Source organism: Chenopodium album, chromosome 1 (assembly GCF_948465745.1).
Source record: "Chenopodium album chromosome 1, dcCheAlbu1.1, whole genome shotgun sequence".
NCBI classification, from domain to species: domain Eukaryota; kingdom Viridiplantae; phylum Streptophyta; class Magnoliopsida; order Caryophyllales; family Amaranthaceae; genus Chenopodium; species Chenopodium album.
The window spans coordinates 41,643,174-41,667,966 of record NC_137834.1 but is presented as its reverse complement, the minus strand read 5'-3'; the positions used below and the strand labels follow the sequence as shown (position 1 = coordinate 41,667,966).

General features: G+C 35.5%; 1 protein-coding gene across 5 annotated transcripts in view; it reads left to right on the top strand.

The window, feature by feature from the left end:
- LOC145555594 (DExH-box ATP-dependent RNA helicase DExH7, chloroplastic-like) overlaps positions 1 to 24,793 on the top strand; it is a 56,062-nt gene that overhangs the window by 16,342 nt on the left and 14,927 nt on the right. For all 5 annotated transcript variants that reach the window (XR_014091519.1, XM_081617364.1, XM_081617349.1 and 2 more), the window contains exons 10-30: positions 398 to 477; positions 594 to 716; positions 862 to 948; positions 1,776 to 1,876; positions 6,515 to 6,572; positions 10,303 to 10,368; positions 12,042 to 12,124; positions 12,217 to 12,397; positions 16,378 to 16,530; positions 16,621 to 16,722; positions 16,839 to 16,985; positions 17,814 to 17,918; positions 18,032 to 18,172; positions 18,274 to 18,363; positions 18,542 to 18,598; positions 19,691 to 19,774; positions 20,848 to 20,946; positions 21,041 to 21,181; positions 21,617 to 21,687; positions 24,009 to 24,078; positions 24,692 to 24,778. Coding sequence is in view for 4 of the 5 variants with exons in the window: in XM_081617364.1 (XP_081473490.1) it covers positions 398 to 477; positions 594 to 716; positions 862 to 948; positions 1,776 to 1,876; positions 6,515 to 6,572; positions 10,303 to 10,368; positions 12,042 to 12,124; positions 12,217 to 12,397; positions 16,378 to 16,530; positions 16,621 to 16,722; positions 16,839 to 16,985; positions 17,814 to 17,918; positions 18,032 to 18,172; positions 18,274 to 18,363; positions 18,542 to 18,598; positions 19,691 to 19,774; positions 20,848 to 20,946; positions 21,041 to 21,181; positions 21,617 to 21,687; positions 24,009 to 24,078; positions 24,692 to 24,778 (2,126 nt within the window). In the remaining variant the exon portion in view is untranslated. The remainder of the gene's footprint in view (positions 1 to 397; positions 478 to 593; positions 717 to 861; positions 949 to 1,775; positions 1,877 to 6,514; positions 6,573 to 10,302; positions 10,369 to 12,041; positions 12,125 to 12,216; positions 12,398 to 16,377; positions 16,531 to 16,620; positions 16,723 to 16,838; positions 16,986 to 17,813; positions 17,919 to 18,031; positions 18,173 to 18,273; positions 18,364 to 18,541; positions 18,599 to 19,690; positions 19,775 to 20,847; positions 20,947 to 21,040; positions 21,182 to 21,616; positions 21,688 to 24,008; positions 24,079 to 24,691; positions 24,779 to 24,793) is intronic.

Here is a 24,793-nt window from a genome sequence, read left to right as displayed (position 1 = left end):
TGTGGTTGATAGCAGTCTTAAGGTAACATTGTGAAACTGAAACATTACATTATAATGTGATTTTCAACCAGCAGGGAAGATCCAACTTCTGTTTATGTCAAATTCATATTTGAACTAGCTGGGATGTCAGACTGTTGTGTAGTAAACTAAAAAATTGAATTCCATCATAACTATATCCAAAAGTACTTTTTGAGATTTAACATGTGTACATCTCTAAGGACTATAAACAGTCTAACACTCTAACCCCAAATAATGGATTGAATATGTATTCCCCTTCCTCAGAAAATTCTTTTATATTTCATTTATTTGTGAAGGTCAATATTACCTCATTTTGTATCTTAAGCAGTCTGCAATGATTTCTATTTACAGTTATTGGGTTGGTTAATGCATTTTGCAGGCAATAACCCTTTGAAAGAAAAGGAAAGTTTCTTCTTAAGACAAGAACTAGAAAACAAACAGAAGTCACCAAGATACAAGGTTTGTGTGTATATATATATACTTATGACTAATTTAATTATGTGCTATATGAGCTTGTAATTATATTGCGTCCTCAGGATATTTAGCATGATAAGCTCTTTGTTCTTTTCTTGCAGAGCATGTTGGAAGCCAGAACAGCACTTCCTATAGCTAAAACAAAAGGTGAGATATTGCGATCGTTGAAGCAAAACAATGTCGTCGTTGTTTGTGGGGAAACAGGATCTGGGAAGACAACTCAGGTAACTGAAGCTGGCGTATTGTTTAAGAATTTCAGTGAATCCTCATATCCTTCTCTCATAAGCTGTCACATCTTGATGTATGAATCTGCTGGTTATTTTATGTCTTATCAGCATGATAATTTTAACCTATCTGGTATAATTGTAGGTTCCACAATATATACTGGATGACATGATTGTGGCTGGTCGTGGTGGGCATTGCAACATTGTATGTACACAGCCACGGAGAATAGCCGTAAGTGCCTGTCTCCTATGATGAGTGTCTTGTATTGTGGTGCTGAGGAGAATCTAAGCCATATTTTCTTGCATTTTTGGTTGGTACCCTTTTCTTGGGAAGTTCTTTACCATGATGGGAAACAATTGTGTGTGTTTTTATAGCACCCCCAAGTGCCTCCTTTAATAAAATCTGTGTTCCCTAAGAAAAAAAATTCTTGGGTCAGACAATCTGACCAAACAACATTAGACTTTTGAATAAAATTTTAATTTTGGTCACCCTTCTTATAATGTATAATCCGTTGCGGATAACTGGTAACTTTTAACGTATAAACGAAACTTATAATGTTATGGAATGTAAGTAGGGCCTAAATTTGTGGTTGGGTTGATATATAGTGGTGTTAATTGTTGGGAGACTTCTCTTGTAGGTGTTTATGGGAATTTTGATGGATAAGGTGGTGTTTCATGATGACTAGTGGCACTCGGCTGTTAGGAGTGGTGGTTGGTGTTCAAATTCCGGAGGGGAGGTGGGAATGAAGAGTTTTATAGTTGTGGGAACTCCAAAGATTAAAATGAGTGTAATGGAAAATGGAAAAACACTGACCAAACACACACTTACAGAATTAATGGTTAATTTACCTTTCTGAATTACTTCCAACCAAACAGCCCTATCGAGAGCACAGATTTTCTCTAGCCTTGTTTAACTCAAAAATCTTGATTTTGATTGGGATACTAAAGTTTGTTTAGGATTAGATTTATTACTTTATTATAACCTTTTGTAACTAGTGTGGGGTAACGTATGATGCATCATTGCTGTTTATGAAATTTGTTGTTTGTGTTTTCTTTCAGGCTATTTCTGTTGCTGAAAGGGTGGCCGATGAGAGATGTGAACCTGCACCTGGTGTAAATGGATCATTAGTTGGTTACCAAGTTCGGCTAGATAGTGCAAGGTTCCCGTTTCCCTTTCTTTCGCATAGGTTTCTCAGGGCTAATACCTATAAATGTTTCTTTCGATTTTTCAAAGTAATCGGTGCAAGTTTCAGAATGATGTTCCTGTTTACGTGAATCGATGCAAGTTTTTACCCATCTATGACCGCAAATATGTTTAATCTCACATTAACAAACGTTATAAAAGTTAGATATTAATAATTTACTCATTGAGACGAATCAAACTAGATCCCACATGACTATATTTGTTCTTATAGATTGAGAGAAATTTAGAAGATTTCCTCTTATTTTTAAAAGTCAAATATTCCAAACAGAAACATCATGAGGGAGTAATTATAATTATTCTTCTACCTTGCATGTTTTAACATAGGAAAATGAAGATACTAGTCCAAGTGTTCTACTAATTTCTGATTAATTGAGTATATTTGGTACAAAATAAATTGTTGAGATCCTAAACCGATGTTTGACTGTTTGACCTGGTAGAAGTGCTATGAAGTGTACAAATAACGTAGAGCCATCTTATAACTTATGAGGTGAACTATATGGCCGTGAACTAAGCTTATGAATAATGACTATGTTCAAATTGAAGTATCTAATTATATACAATGAAGGTTGAATTCATGTTATTAGTTGCCATCTAAGGATAATGCTTGGAGGTTGTATGGACAGCAGAGTAATCTTTTCCCATTATCCTGCTATATGTACAAACTCTAAAATGCACTTGGTCTGCACTAATGTATTGTGGACAACTAATATTAGAGACACTATGGTTATTTTATTTATTTTAAAAAAAAGGCCACTATATTAAAATAAAGGTTATTATGTTAAAATAAAAGTATTGTGATATTATAAAGGCTATAAGAAGGTGTTTATTTATTTATTTATTTTTATTTATTTATTTATTTTATTTTTTATTTTATTTTATTTTATTTTATTTTTTTTTGAATTTTTTTTTATATATTAGTCAATATTAATAATAATGGTTACTATGTTAAAATTAGGATAAGTATGTTTAACATAAAGTCCTACTTCAGGTTCACAATAATATTAAATGTCACACAAGTTTTTTTTTTTTTTTTTTTTTTTTGGTAAATAAGGAATTTTATTACCAAAGAGGAGTTACAACTTACAAAAGATAAGCTATAACCAACACAAAACACCACAAGACCTGAAAACAAGCCACACAACCACAAACAGTTCCAGATTCTAACCTAGCCACCTTCTAGGAAGGTTTCTAGAAAGAACCAGGAACAAAGACGGACTCAGCCATCTTCTAGGAAGGGTTCTGGAAACAGGACCAGACAGACACCAAAAGCACAAAGCAGCACGGCAGACAAACCTGCAACCTGCATCAACCTACAACAGAACAGCCAGAAGTGGAACCTGCTAAAAACCAGCAGACATACCCAGACAGGGTTCAGAAGAAGAACCAAAACACAACAATCCAAAAGCAGCCAAGATACAGCAGATTACAAAATGAGCTATAGCCCAAAAGATTACATCTACAAGCTACACAAAAGGTTACATCTCTAAAAATCCCGGTAAAGATCAAAGAGTTCCTTTGGAGCCAAATGTGATAGTGCAAAACACATGCCAAGGAGTCTATTTTTAGGCCTTGCCAATGCTATTAACCCATTTCATCTCATCAACAAATGGAAGAATAGTCCTGTTACAGCCCAAAAGAGACAAAATTCTGCTCCAAACATCCTTAGAGAACTAACAGTCAATAGATGCTGAGTAGTTTTCATATTCTGAGAACAAAGAGACAGGTGGGGTCACAAGTTATACCCCAAGTTTGCAATCTATCTTTAGTGATCAGCCTGTTTCTTGTTTCTTATTGTAAGCAACAAAATAAAAAGGCTCTTAGGAGAAGCCAAGTTATTACAAATAACTCTTCTCCTATCAACCTTAGGCACGGAAACCATAAGCTGATGGTAAGCTTTCTTGATTTTAAAATTCCCATTATGCGGAAAAGCATCCCAGCTTCCAATAGAGTCAATGATCTCCCTGCAATCCAGAATTTTCTTTAAAACCCAGGAGCCGTGACAGCAGCCTTATTCCACTAAGGCAAAGAGATAAGATCCCAACCACCACTGACTTTAGCAAGACAAACCTGGGACCAAGCAACAAGAGACTTCTTTGAAGGATTAGCTTTCCATGTCCATAAGAAAGCTCTGAATTTAGCCTCTATTTCTTTTAGAATCTTCTTGGGCAAAACAAAGATTTGAGCCCAATAAGTTTGAATTCCAAACAGAACACTTTTAACACTTTTAATTAACTGGAAGCATAAGACAACAGTTTAGCCGCCCATCCATTGATTGTGTCTGTGATCCTTTCAGTAAGGGGCCTACATTGAGCAATAGTTAGCTTCTTAGAGGATAAAGGCACACCAAGGTATCTAAAAGGAATAGAGCCTTGAGCAACACCTAATCAATGCCACCAAAGAAAACTTCACTCTTGTCCAAATTAGCAGACAGAGAACTTAGTGAAAGCTTGAAAAAGCAGAAATAGCATCAGCTCTAGAAAACATCAAAAGATCATCGGCAAACATAAGGTGAGTCAAGAGAAGCTTTTCACATCTTGGATGGTAATTGAAATCAGGATTCAGCTTCAACTCATAAAGACACCTTGATAGATACTCCATTCCAATTGCAAAGAGGAAGGGAGACATAGGATCTCCCTGTCTAAGCCCTTTCTTTGCGGGAACCAGGCAATAAACTGAGAAGGGAAACCAAGTTCAGCCATCACCTTCCGAAGGAAGTTCCATAGAATCATATGCCTTTTTCAAATCAATTTTCAACATGCACCTAGGAGTGATAAACTTTTGACCATATCCCTTAATAAGCTCAGTAGCTAAGAGAATATTGTCTCCTATATGCTTACCAGGAATAAAATGTCACACAAGTTTTAATAAAGGTTACTATGTTAAAAATAAGGTTACTATGTTAAAATTAGAGTCACTATGTTCCATATAATGTTAGTTGCGTGCGTATAAACCTCGGGTTCACAATAATATTATTGTGGACCATGTCAGGCAAGATTTTTTTCTGTGATATGTACTTTGTATGATCTTGCGTTGGGTAATAACTATTGGACAAAGTTCATTGCTTATGTAATAGAACTTTTGATTGGCCAATTGGCCCTTCATTGTTTTGAAGCTGCTGTGATGGGGCCTAGTATTAGTTTGTGGCACAAGGCTTTTATAGAAATTATGTGGCGGATTTAATTAGAACCAGATTAGTAAGCTCTTTGCAGTCCACTTCAGAGTATGTTTAATCCTCTTATGACTAGGGTAGGTGGATTTGTAGGAGTCACTTGACTTTGCAGTCATTAGAAAACTTTTTTTTTTTAAAAACTTTTTTTAACCTGTTCTTAACCCTTTTTTTTTAATTTTTTTTTTGTATTCAGACAACTTTGTCCATATGATGTGCACCCTTTTTTTCCAATAGGAGTATGTTAGAAATTCAGAAATCATTGATTTCTTTTGCACCTCAACTCTTTTAAAAGTCTGAAAGTGTTTCAAAAATTCTGGGTTTATAGTCTAAAATTATCGGTCAATTATTCCTACTTACATTAAAGTGCTGAGGATCTTACACTGGTTCTTAAGGTCACATGTAGAGGATGTATGAAAGTTTGATGAGGGTTTTCTTTCACAGAAATGATCTTTTGTGTTGTAAAATAGAGTTGATCTTAGAATACTTTGTTTGGATAAAAGAAGATGGAAGGAAAAGAAGGTAAAATAAAGGGAGGGGCTGAGGGGGACAAACTCTCTTGTTTGGGGGAAGTAAGGGGAAGAAGAGGAGGGATCCATTTTCCCTCTTTCTTTAATAAGCATAATCCCTCCATAATTGGAGAGAGGGAGGGACGATGGAGTTCACCTCCCCCTCCCTTTCTTTTCCCTTCCCTTCCTCCTCTTTCCCTCCCCTTCCTTTCCTTTCTTATTTGCTAAGTACAGATTTAAAAGAAAATAATTGTCATAAGGCGGCAGTTCTATTGATCTGAATGCTGTTCAAAAGTTTCTTTTTAGGGAACAAATTTTAGTAATGTCATTCACTTAAGAGTTAGTATGTTCGTCATGTAAAGATGTAACAATATACTAGTTTGTGCAGCTGCTCTTCTGTTCCCAGTAGATATAAAAAATTTGCATAGGTCTATTCTATCTTCTTGAGTCCTCCAACTTTCATTTTCATGTTTATATATATAAATTTCCCATGTTCAAAATATTGCAACATTGAGAGAAAGGAGAGGTGTGGAGGGATGCACAATAATTAACAAAGTGAGATGAGGGTGAAAGAGAGGACCACATTAATCACATGAATTACATAGAAAACCCAAGCGAGATTAAAACTTGGGAATATTAGTAAGTGTATATTAGGTAATTACTGCATGAAATTTCTTAAAAATGGTATGTTGCAATATATTTGAAAATTCTTATAAAGGTCAACACTACAATATTTTAGAATGGATGTATCTATCATCCCCTGCTTTTACTGGACAACACATTTGCAGTAATTTGTGTTCTAGAGTAATTTATTGGTTATAATTGTTTAAATTTTTATTTTTATTTATTTATTTATTTTTAATTCCATATATTGTCAATCCTATTTTTTTAATTTTATTTTATTGTTCATTTCCTGCAGGAATGATCATACCAAACTCCTTTTCTGTACAACTGGTATTCTTTTACGGCAAATTGCGGTATGGGGGTTACTAATAGACATGTTATCTGCATAAAACTTATAATTTTATAGCATGAACTTATGGTGAATTTAAAAATATTTTTGTTTGTCTCACATTTTTAGTTGATTCCTCTATTTCATATTATGACTGGGTATTAAGTGCTTTTGAGAATGTACCATTAGCATGTTATAGACTGAATTCTACTGATTTAATTAAGCGCGATTAATAATAATTTAAGGCTAAAAGCTTGAACATTTGATTGGTTAAAGGTTGGATTACATAAGGATAGTCATAACTTGAGGTTATGAATCTCTCAGTAGCTTGAGGCTACAAATCTCTCTTGTAGCTTAAGGCTACAAGTCTCTCAAGAGGTTCACTCAATTTCTGCCTATCTAACTAATAAGTTTACTACCCTTTATATACTCAAGACATCTAAGACTAAAGATGGATACATGTGACTCCTTAGCTAAAATGGCAAAACCATAATTAGACATTGTTAATGCTTTGTTGTTTGTTTTCCTTTTCTTTGCTTCTGTTGTCCCTTTCGTATTGGGTGCCGCTTCTTGACTGTTGACCCTCATAGGGTGATCCATCACATTACCCACCGGCTCAAGATTCACCTTGTCCTCAAGGTGGGTGTTAGTCGGCACCCGATTCTCGGTGACGGCAATGATCTCGAACAATTGAGAAAGGAAGGATTGATTTTCAAGATAGCAAAGAGAGCGCTGCATGGAGATTGGAGTGGTGGGCTGAGAGGTTACAAAATGATAGGAATAGTTGACAGATGAGGGAATGTGGATTGAAGAAAGAAAATTGGGTTTGTAATTACTATGCCCATATTTGTAATTAAAAAAGGCCTTTGAGTAAGCAAGCCCAATCAGTCTCATTGGCCCATTAGTACTTGGGTTGGCTGGCTGACATTGCCTCCATTCTGTAGCACGTGTCCTTAGCTTTAGATGATTAAATTCATTTGTAATTGCTTCAAGGCTTATTACCATAGTGCCCTTACTAGAATCTTTCATCTTTAGCTTCTTCTGCAAGCCATTCCCATTCTCAGTCATGCTCCTTTCCTCATACTCAACTTCAACTTCTGGAGTTACCTTTTGTAGGTCACACCGTGACTTCCACCCTACCTCACCATAAGGTTGGCTGCCGGCAAAGTAACAGCAGCCACCACCGGGTCCGCCACCTGACCCGCATGCACCCGAACCACCCTTTGCAAAGCCCCCTCCTTCCCTGCTCCGGCCAACTTTAATGGCGGTCTTACTACTATTTTTATCTTCTCCGCCCATAGATCTAGAACCACCACCGGATCTGCTGCAATCCGCACCACCCTTCTCAAAAATTCCTCCTATCCCACCTTCAACAAACACATCAATTTCAGCTCCTTGCACAGTACATAAATCCATCCCAACTTCATGAGCTCCGCCCCCAAATTCGCCATTCACTCTACCCTTCTCTCCGGCGACCCAACAACCTAGACCACCTGCGGTCCTTTGTCCATGCACCCCACAGCCCAGGCCACCACCTGACCCACATGCACCAGATCTGCCCCTCACGAAGACACCTCCTCTGCGCCGGCCATTACTAGTGGTGGTCTTACTATCATGCTCAGCTTTTCCGGCAAAGAGTCCTGGACCACCCCCGGACCCACTACCATCGGCACCACCTTTCTCAAAATATACTCCTGACCGACCACCACAAAAGATACCATCCTTGCTCCCTCGTATAGTATTGAGAACACCCCCAATTTCACCAGGTCCACCGCCAAAATCGCCATCGGAGCCGTAGCCATAAGCATCAACACGCTCGAATAAATCCTCAAATTTGTTGATAGCACCCCCTGCAAAACCTTCAGATCCACCATCATAACCACCTCCGCCGGTATAACCACTAGCAAAATCCCCATGTCTTCCACCGAATTTAAAATTTCTGGCGACACCTACAACTCCACAACCTAGGTCGGCGCCAAAGTTTTTGGAGCCAACTTGTTTTCTGGCCATCACGGCGTTGCTCCCTTCTCGGCCGATAAGTTGAGTGGGGTCGTCCTCGGCGTCTTCCTCACTCTTCTTCTCGGTTTCTTGAATTTCCTCAGCCCTCTTTCTGTCCGCCGCCATAGCTTTGACGACCGCGGCCTTCACCACCGCCCTAAGGGACTCCTCTTCACGCTTCTTCCTCTCTGCCTCCCTCTTTTCCCGTTCCTCCTCCATGGCGGCTTTCACTGCTGCTGTCGCAACCTTTATCAGGTTGTCGTTTCGCAGCTGCAGCTTCTCTTCAATGGTTTTTAGTTGAGTTTTCAGACCAGTGAGCATCTCTTCTATGGTGCTCAGTCGCTGTTCCGTATTGGCCTCCATGATCGAACTGCTCTGATACCAATTTGTTATAGACTGAATTCTACTGATTTAATTAAGCGCGATTAATAATAATTTAAGGCTAAAAGCTTGAACATTTGATTGATTAAAGGTTGGATTACATAAGGATAGTCATAACTTGAGGTTATGAATCTCTCAGTAGCTTGAGGCTACAAATCTCTCTAGTAGCTTGAGGCTACAAGTCTCTCAAGAGGTTCACTCAATTTCTGCCTATCTAACTAATAAGTTTACTACCCTATATACTCAAGACATCTAAGACTAAAGATGGATACATGTGACTCCTTAGCTAAAATGGCAAAACCATAATTAGACATTGTTAATGCTTTGTTGTTTGTTTTCCTTTTCTTTGCTTCTGTTGTCCCTTTCGTATTGGGTGCCGCTTCTTGACTGTTGACCCTCATAGGGTGATCCATCACATAGCACCAAGGCAAAATTATTTCCAACACTTCCTCACATATCCAGGGTGAGTCAAACTGCCTATGGCATGGCAAACAAGTGAGATAAACACCTTTTTGTATGCCTCATTTAGCATTATGGTCTAAATGTCTAATATAATGGCTCAATCTGCTGAGCAAGTCTTCATGTGTGCTGGAAATGCAAACAGTCTTCTTCCTCCACAAGTGATTTATGTAGGAGTAAGCAGTAGTATAGGCAAACTGTCTATTATTTATCATTGTCATGTGGTCTTTTCTACTTGCCTAATATCAGGGTAAGCTACCTACAAACTTTGCACATTTCGCAGCAGCACCTTAGAGTTGAAGCAGCCAAAAAGTTTTGCAACTGAACCTCTGAAGCTGTTTAAAATAAATCGCCATTACAAGCAATAGTTATGCCAAAGCTTACCATGATCCTTGGTTGAAAGTCTTTGCTTCAAAGCCAATTAGGCTGTTATGAGTAAATGCGTTCTTGCAGTTATTCAGCCAAAAAAGAGTTGATAACCATGATCCTTGGTTAAAAATCTTTGCTTGAAAATCAAGAAGGTTGTTTTGAGTGAATGTGTTCTTGCAGTTATTCCACACTACATATTAATTGCCTTGGGGTTTGGTTTCTTGTCTTAAATGGAACTGCATTATCATTCAATGACAAAGCTTGCTCTCTCTTTAATATATTTTGATATCTTGAGTGTCATATCATATTCATGTAAATCCATGTATTATTTGTTGTATATTTGTTTTTATCTTTCCTTTTTCATCTCTTCAACTTCTATGAAGTGTCAAACTGATACTCAGTTCAAAATTGGAAGTTTCTGTACTGTGTAGCTGATACTTGGCATTGCTTCTTGAATGTTTTAGACATTTATCTGTACAAGCTTGTGGATATGATTGCTTAATTGTTTTATTATTTATATAATATATACATGTTTATTTCTTTTATAGGGGAACAAGAGCTTTCATGGTGTTACTCATGTTATAGTTGATGAGGTGCATGAGCGCTCATTATTGGTGAGTCATCAATTTTGATAATTATGATTCATGGAGAGTTTGGTTCAGTTAACATAGCAGTTTCCATGATATTGTTTATTTTCTATTATTTATACGGAATATTTTTATTTACCCTACCTGCGTTTTATTAGCTTCCTAATACAAGAGTTCTATGTATTTCTGCTGTATGTTGCAAAACCTATTCCTTTCACACATCATTAGAAATATTTTAAAGATTGTCACAATCAACTTGAGAGTTTTGGTTGGACCTTTTGGAAGGTATTGCAAGGGAGTAGAATGCATTGCAACGTTTAGCTGGTATTTTTTTTTCTTTGGAACCTCAGACCAGCGGTATCTAAATCCATTCCGATTTCCAACTCTCTACAATATCATACAAATCTCCCCCTCAAGATTCTTAATCCATTCAAACTTATATTCAAACCCTGACAAAGTGCTAATCCATTCCAGTTTCAGACCAAACTAATTTAGCAAGTTATGGGTTTCCCAATCCATACCACCGGTATGGGCTCCCAATCTATTTTCTACCTGTTTGTTTAACGAAATGACCCCTTCGTATAGGCAAATTCTCCAATTTTCTAAAAACTAGAACACAAGCAGTTATATCATGAATTCGGAGCATCATCGTGATAATTTCAGAATGCAGTCACAAAATAAGTGACATTGTCCTGGAACAAATCAGAAGAATATAAAACATGAAAGAAGACCCGGGAGTTTTGCTCCAAGCCTCCAATCACACACCACATAAAATCACCATGAAAGCACTGCTCCATCACCTTTTCTCCTTACTTTACCAAACCCCCTATTATAAATTTGCAACCAATCAATAACCTTTAAACGAAAAACCCAAGATTCCTCGTGCTTGTTCAACAACCTCCTCCATAGGCTTCTTGCCACTTCAGAGTGAAAAACTTGTAAACAATGCTTCCTATTAGCATAGCAAAGCAAGTAGTTATCCATTGAGAAATTAAACCTAGCCCATGCATTTGGAGCATTTCATTAGTATTGATCATCCCCAATGCCAAAGTCCACACAAATGTCCTCACCTTGAGAGGAACCCTATCCAAATGATATTTGCTACTAGAAACTGAGGGGGTTAAATCAAGCAACTTACATAGATTTACAAGAAACCGATCCTGAAGCAACTAAAACTTCAGTACCTCTAGTAAAGAAGTGAGCTCCTTTACAATTGCCTGTCACATGGTGGCAGTGGTGATTTTTAAAACTGTAAATCCCAAACGTTAGCACATTTAGAACAAGTGATCATGGACATTGATCACCTGATCAAGAGAATTGGCACAGAAAGACTGCTCCACTTTTCAAACATCCTCGCAGAAAAAGAATTCTTGGGCCATCTCCTACCTTAAACCTCAATAGGTAGCACCTGTGAAACGAACTTTTTGAAACCACCATGTCTTCCTTAGGTCCCTCAACAACAACAAAGTCTTAGTCCCAAAATGATTTGGGTTCAGCTAACATGAATCGTCACAAGTAGCTCTCTGTCTCCCTTAGGTCCCTCAAGTCATTTAAATAATACTGCATTTTCAAAGGTTGATGAATTTTTTTGATTTGTATCTCTACATACTTTTTAGCTTTTGGCTGTCTGCACTCTGCAATAATTGAAGTGATATTTGGTCATGCTGATCATTTATCATTGTGACTTGTGACATAAACAGGGTGATTTCCTAATTATTGTCTTGAAAAACTTACTGGAAAAGCAAGCTGCATGTGGCACCCAAACATTTAAAGTTATACTCATGTAAGGGGATCATTCTGAACATGTTTTGGACTCATGGACTCTTCCTTTTCTATTACTTTTTTTTGTCTAATTTACAAGTGCACAACATTCAGGTCTGCAACAGTTGATTCAAGTTTGTTTTCAAGATATTTTGGGGACTGCCCAGTGATTACTGCTGAAGGTCGAACTTATCCTGTGTCAACTTTTTTTCTCGAAGACGTATATGAAAAAACCGACTACCATCTTCTGTCGGATTCCCCAGCCTGTTTAGGTTTTAAGACATCTGGCCATGAGGTAATTTTTATTTATAAATTTATCTGTTTCGGGTTCCTGCCAATATTTAAGCTGGTTGATCTTTTACTTAAATTCTATTATTCGTTTTTCCTTTTGTTGTTCTTGTAACCATGGAAACAAAACTCGGCCGTTCCGTTATGGAACGGGCGCTTTGTAACGGTTTTCAGAGAGACCGAACCGAAAACCCCGTTATATAACGGCGAGTCAAAAATTGCACCTAACGCAGCGCATCTCCTGTTCCATAACGGTGGAACGGCGTTCTGGAACCGTTATAGGCATTTAATGGCCGCTAAATTTCAGAAATTCCTACTATCCTTTTTATGCTTTTGCGATTTCACGGCTTCAAGCTTCTGGAGTTTCATAAATGGCGAAGAAGGAGGTTGAAGATGGGTCAAGGTCAAACATTCAGACTATTCAACAGACAACAACAGACAATATTATAGAGGAGAGAGGAGAGAGGAGAGAGGAGAGAGAAATTAAAAATGAGTGGCTAAAAGATTAGACAGTTGGACCCCAATTTCAATTAACTTCCTTTTCTTTCTATTTTTAATATTTTTGGACCCACCCTCCATTATCCCTTTTTTATAATAAAATGATTTAATAATTTTAAAAGTACACGTACAAGTATTTTAAGTTTTTAATTAAGCAGTACATCTTTAGATTAGAACATGGTCGACATTATAATGTCTTTAGTATTTATTATGGAGTATAGTTTTGGTTATAATATGGTATAAAAACAAAGAATATGGGTCTACAAACTAAAAATTCTGCTTTTGTGAATTTTTTTAAAAAAATTCACGCCGCGAAACCTGCGATCCGTTTTATTTAACCATTACAAGCCGTTTCCACGACAACGCGACCGTTTCCGCAAAAACTTTGCTATTTTATTTTTTATTTTCTTAGACTAATATGCTAAGTAAAGAATCATCTTTGAGAAAGTGCAAAGCTCAAATATCAAATATATTGGAAATTTTAGAAAATAACACCACAAATTTCTCAAAAATTGGATTATAACACCACAAAATCTCAAATTTTTATCATAATACCACAAAAAAATCCAAAAGTTTGATTTTGCCACCATTTAATGGATTTTTGGATGAAATCCGTTTGTGGGCCCCACTCTGAACGCATGTCAATAAAATATTGGTTTAAAAATAAGATAAATAAAAATAAAAACAAAAATCAGAAAAAAAAAAGAAAAAAACCCTAAACACTAATCCAACAACCAGCCCCCGCCCCCACCACCTACTGCTGTGACCCCACCGCCGACAACCCAACTCCAGCCACCGAAACCCCCTCCTTAATATCGAAAGCACCGGCTATCACCCCTACCAACCACAACACCCACGCAAATCCCACTAATCGGTGGAAACCCCCACCACGAACCCTAAGCCGAGTAGCCGGCGAAGGCGAAAACCACCCTTGCCCTTCACCTCACCGTGAAATCGAACATTCTGGGGGCTTCAAAGGTTGATTTCAGCCATTTTGAGGGTGAAGGGTAAGGCCAGGGTGTTTTCGGAGAGGAGGATAAGCGCATAAGTGGTTTTTGCGGTTGTGTGAAGGGGTTGGCTGGTTTTCGGGGAGTGGAACTGGGAAGGGTGGAGTCGCCGTTTGTAAGGGCGGTGGTTCGGCTGGTTTCGACGATGCGGGGGATCCGATGGCCGTGGTTGGTTTCTCGGCGGTGGGGGTCACGACCACCGATGTTGGCTGGTGGTTGGGTTAGGGAGGTTTTTTTTTTTCCTTTTTTATTTATTTTTTGTTTTTATTTTTATTTGTCATTTTTTTTAAACAAATTGCTTATTGATCCGTGTCCAGAGTAAGTTTCACTAACGGATTCCATCAAAAAATCCGTTAAGTGTTGGTATAATCTAAATTTTTGGGTTTTTTGTGGTGTTATAATAAAAATTTGAGAAATTTATGGTGTTATTTTCTAAAATTTCCAATATATATATTATTGAGAAAAATAAGTGCATGTGATACATTATACATTTATTATCACTTTTTTTGTGGACTACCTATTCAGCAGGACGGAGATTCATTGATTTGGGGTGAACCTGAAATTGATGAGTTTATGTGCTGGTTACATGAAAGGAAAGCTTCCTTTATGTTTATGTTTGATGGATTTAGCTGGCTTGCTTTATTGGAATCTTTGTCTTGTTTTTCTTTCTAATTGATTGTAGCCAATACAATTAGAAATTCATTTAGTCTATAGTCTTGTGCACTTGAATGTTGAATCTAACTCGTATATGCCAGTTTTTTTTTTTTTTTTTTTTTTTTTTTTTTTTTTCATCTACATAATGTATACCCTGTTATTATTTAGGTGCAACACAAACTTTATCACAAAATTATGAAAAACACTGTTAACTAGTCCCCACATGACTAACTCATTGATTAATTTTTCTAATCACCCATAAACTCCCCATAAACTCATCCCTGTTAATTAATAAATCCACCCCATCAACTTCCAAAACCATATCCTCCACTAATATAGAATCCAAAGCCATGGCCACATCCACCATTGCCTCCACCATCAGCTTCAAATTAACTTAAAAAAAAAATCCTTTCCTCCTTTACAACCGTTGCACTGATCTAGCTAGACAGGAGCATAAATCCAAAAATGAGAGGAGAAAAAAAATTAAATAAAAATCAAGAGTCCACTATTAACACCAATAAGAGGAGACAGAATTAACTAAGAATAATTCAACCGCTTTGAAGTAGGTGGTTGAATTTAGATCTAGCTTAGTGGTTGAATTTTTGTCTTTGAAGTTTCAGAACTGAAACATCAGGTCGAATTTGACAACAGTAGTTTGAGTTTAGGCCTTTCTGTCAATTTGCTGGAAATTAGTGCCTTAGTGGTGGTGGACCGCTGGAGCTTATAGAGCTGTACAATTGGTCTAAATTGTAGCAGATCTCTGTTAGTGAAACAAAATCACAATGAAATATAATAAGATACCAACAAATGGAAAGAAAATCGATGTCATATCCCGGACTCTTATAAGGTTTTGAGCAATTAGGGAAACTAAATAAAGGTCTTTAAATGTGTTTTGTTTTGTTCTAGGTTAAACCTTCAAAATTCTGTGGGGCCATTGCATCTATGGATTTTGGTTCAACTTAAAGAAGCAAAGATTTGTTTGTAGCTTGATAGATAGAAAAATTATTTGGCTGGTGGAGTGGGATGTGGTCAAATAATCTTATGTTTGCTAATAAGTTACAAACTCCTATTCATAATGGCTGTTTATTGTATTGAGAAAAGCACCATAGTCCGAGTTGTATTATTATATTGTAGATAGTGCCGTTTTAGGATTAGGACATTGGTCATCCCTTCATCCCTAGTTGTCCACTCAACCATTTTTGAAGTTAGAGCTTATCAACTTTGACCATGAATTCCCATTGATGTATAAGAAAAAAAAACATAATTAGGTCTATTTTTTAACATCTTGAGTCATGTAATGTGAGTTTTGGGTGAGTTAAAGAGATGTTGTACTATTGGGGATTGGTTTTAGTCATTTTAAGTGTTGCAGCTAAAAAGAATGACAACTTTTTTATTTCCAGAATACAGTTAGTGTGTCAGGTGGATATGTGGATAGAGCTGTGTAACTTGTGTCCCTTTAATGCACCCTATGGGGATATTTTCGAAGTTGCTTCTTAGTTATGCATAGCATGATGCCCAATTATTCTATCTAATAATTTTCATGGAGGTCTCCCACATTCTTTTATTGTATACTAGATTCAATGTCTATTTGTGATATATGAATATTTATTCTTTTTGTTAGAACAGGAATTTGTTTTAATGACTTTTTTTTGACTTAAAATTTAATTGTCAACTTTATACATTTGAAAATTTACCTGAGTTAGTCTGGATGTTTTTTTCCGTTTTATGTGATAAGGTGCTGAACTGAAAAAAAAAAAATGTTAACAATTCCAAATACTGAATCTTTTAGAAGTGTAAGTCATAACATAATTTTTGTTTGCTTCTTTAGATTGTTGGAGGTTCTATTGACAACCGTAGAGGGATGAAAAGTCTTGTCTTATCATCGATGGGCGACGAAACTCTTCTATTAGAAGAATGCATGAACCCACACTATGACCCCAGTGCATATCAGTCATACAGTGAGCAAACAAGAATGAATCTGGTATAATATTTGATCCTGTTGTCAGGGGTGTCAATTACATGCTTGTCATGCTTCTTTGTTCTTATTTCAATCAACTATGTTTCTGTGCAGAAAAAATTGAATGAAGGTGTAATTGATTATGATCTTCTTGAAGATTTGGTGTGTCATATTGATGAAAACTGTGGTGATGGAGCAATTCTTGTTTTCTTGCCTGTAAGGTTTTTTCTTTCTCTCTCTTTTTTTTTTCCTTCTTTTCAGGCATCCAAAGATTATTGTGTATTATGTTAGTTAGTTGTTACTGATAGAAAGTTTGGTTGGAGTTATTGTAGGGAATTTCAGAAATTTACAGGTTACGTGATAAGCTGGCTGCTTCTTACCGCTTTGGTGGAGGGGAATGGCTTTTGCCTTTGCATTCATCTGTTGCTGCAGCAGACCAAAAAAAGGTGTTTCGGAAGCCACCCAATAACATGCGTAAGGTATGCTAGTATTTTAAACGATGATTTCTTTTTAGGATCAGATGTCAGCTTTGTACGTTTTTCCTTTTGGTGTATAAGGTCCATGGCTGTATAACAGGAACAACAAAGAATTTAAGCGTTTGTTTATAGAATTCTACCACTGCAGATGAATAATTATGTTTTGAGATGTGTATGTAAGGAAGGGTAACTTCTTAATAGATATGGATGTGACATCCCTAATTAATATGAAAATTATGGCATGGTCTTTATGGTTAACATGAAAATTATGAGAAGATCTCATTGAGAAATCGGATGTAATTTTATCTCTTGAGCCATTGTATTTTAAAAGTGATGTGCAGAGGTCATATCATATGAATTAAGTATAGCTGCTTTCCTTTTCCTTCTTTGCAAGACTTGTTATGCTTCGTTAATGTGCTTTAAAAATTTCACCTAAGGCATTGAGGCACTAGGAAGTTAGTATAGAGTGCCTTTTGCTCTAGGCAAGGCACATTCTAAAAGACGCTTTTGAAGACTCAAAATTTTTTAAATGTTTATACAGTGTGCCAAAGTTGAAAGTGGTGCACCTAGGCGCAGCAGAATCCCTCTCGCTTTAGGAAGCCAAGATCTTTTATATACATTGCAAGAATATAATGAAACTGACTCATTAGTGTTGACTTCAGTTACTGCTTGATAACATCCAAGTTGAGAAACAGCAACCCCCCCCCCCCCCCCCCCCCCCCCCCCCCCCTCCTCAGTCCTTCACCCCAGCCTTTTAGAAGATGAACTATTTGATTATTCTTGGATATGGATTAAATTGATATCATCTGCACTATGTTGTGATTCTTGCAGATTATAATGGCAACCAATATTGCAGAGACAAGCTTGACAATAGATGACGTGGTGTATGTGGTTGATTCTGGTAAACACAAGGAGTACCGCTATGACCCACGAAAGGTTTCTATCAATCTTCTTAGCTTTATGAAATGTGAAGGCTGTTTGATGTATTGATTAAGTTATTGTTACTTGTCAATGGTATTATTGTCTAAGTTGCTCATGGTTACTTCTAGAAACTCTCAATGATGGTTGAAGATTGGATGTCCCAAGCAAATGCAAAACAACGACGAGGAAGAGCTGGACGAGTAAAACCTGGTACTTGCTTTTGCTTGTATACGCGCCATAGATTTGAAAAAATGATGCGATCCTTCCAGGTATACCATAGTGCCAGAACTAATATTTGTAGTCCATGTCCATTTGTATGCCCTACTCTGATAATTCATCTAATATGTCCCTAACTTGCTTGATTCTGAAGGTTCCTGAGATGCTTAGAATGCCACTGGTAGAATTGTGTCTGCAGATTAAGCTGCTTTCCCTTGGTGACATAAAACTCTTTTTGTCCAAGGTATGACCTCGAAGATTATCAGAATAAAATTCTAGGCATGATACTTATGTACTGTAGTTGTTTTTTACTATATATGTGACCAATAGACTGCACTCTGGGACATTTGACCATTGAGATGTAGGGTAGCGTTTATTTTGGGTATGGTTATATGATTTTAAGATTTTGATTTTGTTATCAGGCTATTGAAATGCCGAAGAATGAAGCTATAGATTCAGCAGTCTCATCATTAAAAGAGGTAGTGTTGCTTGGCTTCCAATATTCTGGTTTTGTAGTGTTTCCTGCTGTGATTTTGAAAGAGCCCTTCGATATTGTAGAACATAAATCTGTGTATGAGAATCAAATTTATGGCATCCTCCATTTCTACTAGATTATCTTAAGAGTTTCCCTCTTAGCATCCTCGTTCTGAAGACCAAGGCGGCAGCAGAAAAAATTATCATGCTTCTAAGATTACAAGATTGTAGCTTGAACGTGAAATTCTTGCCATTCGCCTGTAACAGAATACCTGAAATAACTGCCAAGGCCGCAAGCTGCAAGCCTATGCTTCTTGTGCTTTGAGCTTTTAAATTCTACTGAATTTTGTCCTACTTACCTTGCAATTGAGCAAAAATTTCAGTACTTTTTTAGAAAAATTATCTCTATTCATTCTTCTGCCATGAAATTGTTAGATGTGTCATACAGTCAATAATTTATGTATGATATGTCTTGTTAGTATGAATAAGCTCTGTATCCACAATAATTTAGGAGGTGTTATTTTTTTTACTCTTAGACACAGTGGCCATTGCTGAGGCTCACTATTTAAGATAGGCCCAGAGCATACATTTTTAACTTTGAGTAAAAAGAATGCATCATAAAAAAGGAATTAGTTACAACACAATTGAGGACAAGTCTTCTAGGAAGCGATAGTAAGGGCATAGCTTGCCAGTCATGCTTCCCAAGTTCCCATAGTTCTGTCATAAAGGCACTGAAATAATCAATTTAAGTTTCTCAGCATTATCTATCTCATCACCTAAGAGGCAGTTTCCGGTAAAGGAAGCTAGACTGAAACTCTATTTCAGATACTGTCAGTGGTAATACTTCGATGTCCCATGTCATTTCTTTATAACCATCCTAAGAATCTCCAAGCCAGCTGAATTTACAAACAACCATCTAATTGTCTATTTCTCTTAAAGATGATAGACTTGTAAATGCTGACACCCATTATTGTTAATAACCTTATTTTCAGCATCCTAAAATCCTGCTTTAAATGCAACTGTTCCTGCTCTCTCTTTCTCTCCCTTTTAATTTCAGTGGTTCATATTCTGTTGGTAAAATGTTTTCTATTCTTCAGGTTGGTGCTGTCGATGAAAATGAAGAGCTAACTCCCCTTGGGCATCATTTGGCCAAACTGCCAGTTGATTTGCTGCTTGGCAAGGTATAAACACCATACCTTTTTTTTTTGTTGCCATTTCCCCCTCTAGAAATCATAATTGAATGTCAACTGTGTTATGAAAAGTACCTTGCTAGTGCGTGCGCATTAACACACGCACACACAAACACACACACACACACACACATACACACACATCGTATATATCACCATTTGCAATTTTGACGCTATTCACACACTTCTCTTTAACCACATATTTTGATTTTTTATGTATCGTGAATATAGTCATGTAAGGACTTTGTTAATATGATCCTTTCATGTACTTTCTCTTAGACATAAGGTTAATAATGTGCATTTTGATGCGTACATCTCTTTTGGGGTAATATTTGGTGTGTGTGTGTGTGTGTGTGTGTGTGTGTGGAGTGAGAACACATGTGGTACGCAGATCTTGATTCATTAAACCGCTTAGAGCAATTTGGTGAGTTATGGCATTTAACTCTTACAATCCTCCATTCTTAGTTTTTTGCTCCTTTTCCCTAATTATATCCTTAAAGCTAATTGATTCTCAAACTGTTAAGAGTGAGTCCAATAGGTGAGAATTCAATGGGTCTATTGATAAAAATACTCATTTTCTCTTCTCATTTAGACTCCGTTGAAGCATTCAAGCTCTAAGTTAATTAATTTATATTAAATTTCAACAACTCAAATCATATATTTAGTGATTCATTTGTGTGTGTGTGTGTTTTAGAAGTCCAATATTCTTACCTTAAGGATATTTGTGCTCTCTCCTTATAAAAATTCCTTCTAAGGCTCCGTTGTCATCACCTAAAATCAATAATATTGTAAAGTATAGGAAGAATAAGCTAAGTTAGTAAAAGTAAATTAATTTCAGGAAAAATAAGTTTTATTTATTTTAGTAACTGTATTGAACAAATATAATAAATCTGTACAAGTTTAACTCGGTAAGTAAAATAATTTCATTTCCATTTAAATAATTTAGGTTCAGCAAATCTTGATCGTTAGTTCTATGCTAATCCAATGATCATGAGGGCTGAAATAGTGCCAGTAGCCGCATGAAGTTGCTTTTGAATACCATTGTATTTTTTTTCCTTTTGCAGATGATGCTATATGGTGCAATATTCGGATGTTTATCGCCTATCCTGTCAATTGCTGCATTTTTGAGTTACAAATCACCATTTGTTCACCTGAAAGATGAGGTTTCTTGTATTTGTAATACTTGATACTCAAGCATAACCTTTATGATTTAAAAAACCTAGTTCAGTGATGAGTTTCTTTCTGTTTGTCTTTCAGAGAGAAATTGTTGAACGATCAAAACTGGCAATTTTGTCAGATAAGACTGATGGATCTAGCAATTCATACTATAATGCTAGTCAATCTGATCACATCATAATGATGATTGCCTATGAGAAATGGGAGACGATTCTCAGTGACGTAAGACTGGCATTTTTACAACAATACATGTCTTTCAATCTAATACTTCTTCTGTTTCTTCTTCGTTGCACCATCTCCCTAAAATGAAAATTTCATAATAGTTGCAACATTTTCTTATTAGGTACAATTTTGTTTTTTTATCTAGACTGGCCTATATACCCTTAATTTTCACAAAGGAACCTTTTTCAACTTGCCTAAATTCATGTAATTTCCTTACAATACTCTTCATATGCCCCCCCTACTTTTTCTCCTAAACTTGTATTCTTGAAACAGTTTGTGTTTATAATGTGAAATTATAAGCAATTGCAGTCTTCCACATCAATAATGCTCTTAGATTTTAATTAAATCTTAGAATGCATGTCACATTCATGAGTTTAGCATGTTATCTTGGGATCTGAATTATATCTTTTTTTATTTCACTTTTTTAATTCCCAGAAAGGGGTTAAGGCTGCTCAAAATTATTGTAAAAAACACTCTCTCAGCAGCTCAGTTATGCACACAATACGGTACTTATTCATCTTCAGCTTTTCTCCTGCTTGATATTTATTGTTCAATTCGTGCATTTTTTTGTCAAACTGTTGAGTATGTTGTGGCATGTAAATTAGTTATTTTGGTGAGAATAGATGGTATTAAATGCTCCCTCTGTTCCTATATGAATCCATCACTTGGGATTGCCATGAGTTTTATGAGAGTTTATTTGTATTGCAAGCAGGGTAAGTGAGTGATTATAAAAAAAAAATATGGGGATCATGAAAGAGAGAGAATGAGAGAGGGAGTATGTTTTTTTTTAATTATTTAAGTGGGAACTGTGTAAGAGAGAAATAATAAAATAAAATATTTTGAATGGGAATTATGGGAAGCGAGAGAAATAATATAGGTGGAAAATTATTACAGATAGATGTGATGCATTAAATTTGTAACAGCTAAATAAGGCAAGTGATTTATTTAGGAACAGAGTGAATAGATTAGAACTAATGTGAGTGAACCATTTTTGGAGTGTAGTGTGTTTCCAGTGAATGGTAGAGAGCCTTTGGAGAACTAAATCAGTTATACATGAATCTAATATATATAAATAAAGTAGGCATTTTTGGAGAGCATTGGGAGCGCCACATAAGAAAAGGCATATTTTCGACCAATTAAAAATTAGATTTCTATTTTATTTTAGAATTAAAAAAATCACTCGCCACCTAAACAAAAGTGACGAATGAAATTTTAAATTTTTACCACGTAGGTAAAAACGATGAATAGTAATTTATTAGGATTTTAATTATTTAAAAACACTAAATTTTGTCATTTTTATTTGTTACAAAACTAAAAATTATCTTTAGATATTAGGATTTATGTTATTTAAAAAACTAAAAATTATATTTTGATATTTAAAAAATATAAATTATCATTTGATGTTAATGGTTTTATGTAAATATCTGATGATATGATACTTTCATACAAAATTTTAAAACTTATAATGCAAGAAAAAAATTAAGAGATCACCAAAAAAAATATTTATATACAAAATGTATATAAAAATTCGTGCATCGCACACCGTATAAGCAAAAGTAATATTTCGACCAATGAAAAATTAGATTTATATATTAATTTAGAATTTTAATTTTCAGTCGCTATTTAAGAAAAAATTAACAAATGAAATTTGAGAATTGAAATATCTTTTAATATCTTTTAAGAAAAAATAGTAATTTAAGATTTAAATTATGAATAAAAAAAATATCTTTTATATTATCTTTTACATTAGAATTTATATTATTTTAACAAATAATTAGAAATTAAAAAAATATATTTTGATTTAATGATTTTATCTAACTATCCGATGAATGAGTAATATTTATTTCAATTTATAAATTCAAGTTCTATATACGTAAAATTTGAATAAAAATAATTTAAAACTTAACAAAATATTTTACCTTAAATTAATGTTAAATTATAGAATAGAAAAAAAAAAGAAAAAATATTAAGAAATTACAAAAAAAATATACAAAATGAAATATTTAAAAATTACATCTAGTCTCAATTAAAATAGAATATAGAAAAGGAAAGCACGTAATTACTTTTTTTTTTTATCTTTCTCATACAAAATGCACACATGCCCAAAAAATCATTACATATTTTTTATCTTTCCTATACATTATTCCTTTATTCCATCCATTCTCCTTGATTACCGTGTTTTTTTTTAAGAAATAGGCTCATCAAAAAGGGATGGAGGGATTATATGTATAAAAAACTGGTGAGGTCTTTTGTGGAAGATTCTTGTTGTTGAATGCCTTTTTAGTTTATATTGAATGAGCATTTCATAAAAAATGTAATATAGACTTTAAAGTTTGAAATCAAACTAGAAGCATGAATATAAAATTATCTCTATTGTGATCGGACTTAACTATTAAAAAAATGGAAATTTTGATATTTGTTACAAGAAAAAATACCTCGATTCACATTTGCTTCCGTTTTAATTAATTAATTAATTAATTTTTTTTTGACTTTGCTACTACCTAAATCAGAGTTTGTTAGAAATTACTACCACTTAACGGGACGTTAAGTTTATTAAAAAAAAAAAATCCAGCCACCCCTCCCCCTCCCCCCTGCTGGCGGACAACGCCCAAAGCTTCGATCGGCGACGTCGACCCCACCCCCTCCCTTTTCCCCACCCACAAAGCCAACCCCCCTCCCTTTCCCCCATCCATGAAGCCAACCCCTCTTCCCTTTCCCCCACCCACCGAAGCCAACCCCACCAAAATAGCTTTCACTGTGCTGACATTGCAAGGTTGTTTTATTTTTATTTATTTATTTTTTTTTTTTTTTTTTTGTGTGTGTGTAGAGATATGCGAGTGCAACTTGGAACACTATTGGCAGATATTGGTCTCATCCATCTCCCTGACGATTATCAGGTTGCCTTTTCCACAAATAATTTGCATTTTTGTCAGTGCTTGTGCATTATTTACAATCGCAAAAAAAAAAAAAAAAAAAGATTAACTTTACAATTTCTATCATATCATCATGAATAAAGGCGATACTTTGTTCATTTGAAGACCAATATACCAAATGAGGTGTTTAGGCGTGAGACAATGGAAGTTGAAGCTTGATTACAGTCATGAATGAATTAAATTAGGATTTGTATAGATGTCATTTGATTGACATAAGAAAAATGAGTATGTTTTATTTCATATAAAATTGAAATTCAGTTAGCTGTTTGATAACAATGTGGGTAATGTAATTCTTAGGAGTTTTCTTGCCACAAATTGAAAACTTTCTGATTGATAACTTATGTATACCATGCTGAGCTCTCTGATCCAATAAAGCAGTTTAGGAACAATAGAAATTTCTTTTTTTGCAAAGTAAACCTTTTTGGCAATCACAATTTTGGTCTAACCTAATCTAGTTTGTATCTCTCTTTAGCTAAGCTTGCTAGATTGGTGTATATTTCCATCTTTATCAATAATTGACTTCTCTTTCCTCGTGATTATTTGTTTTCTTGCTTCTTGTGTGTTGGATTGGATTCAGGGTAAGAGAAAAGGAAATCTGGATGGCTGGTTTTCTAATGCATCACAACCTTTTAACAAGCATGCTAATCATTGTGCAGTGGTGAAGGTAATTATACGTCAT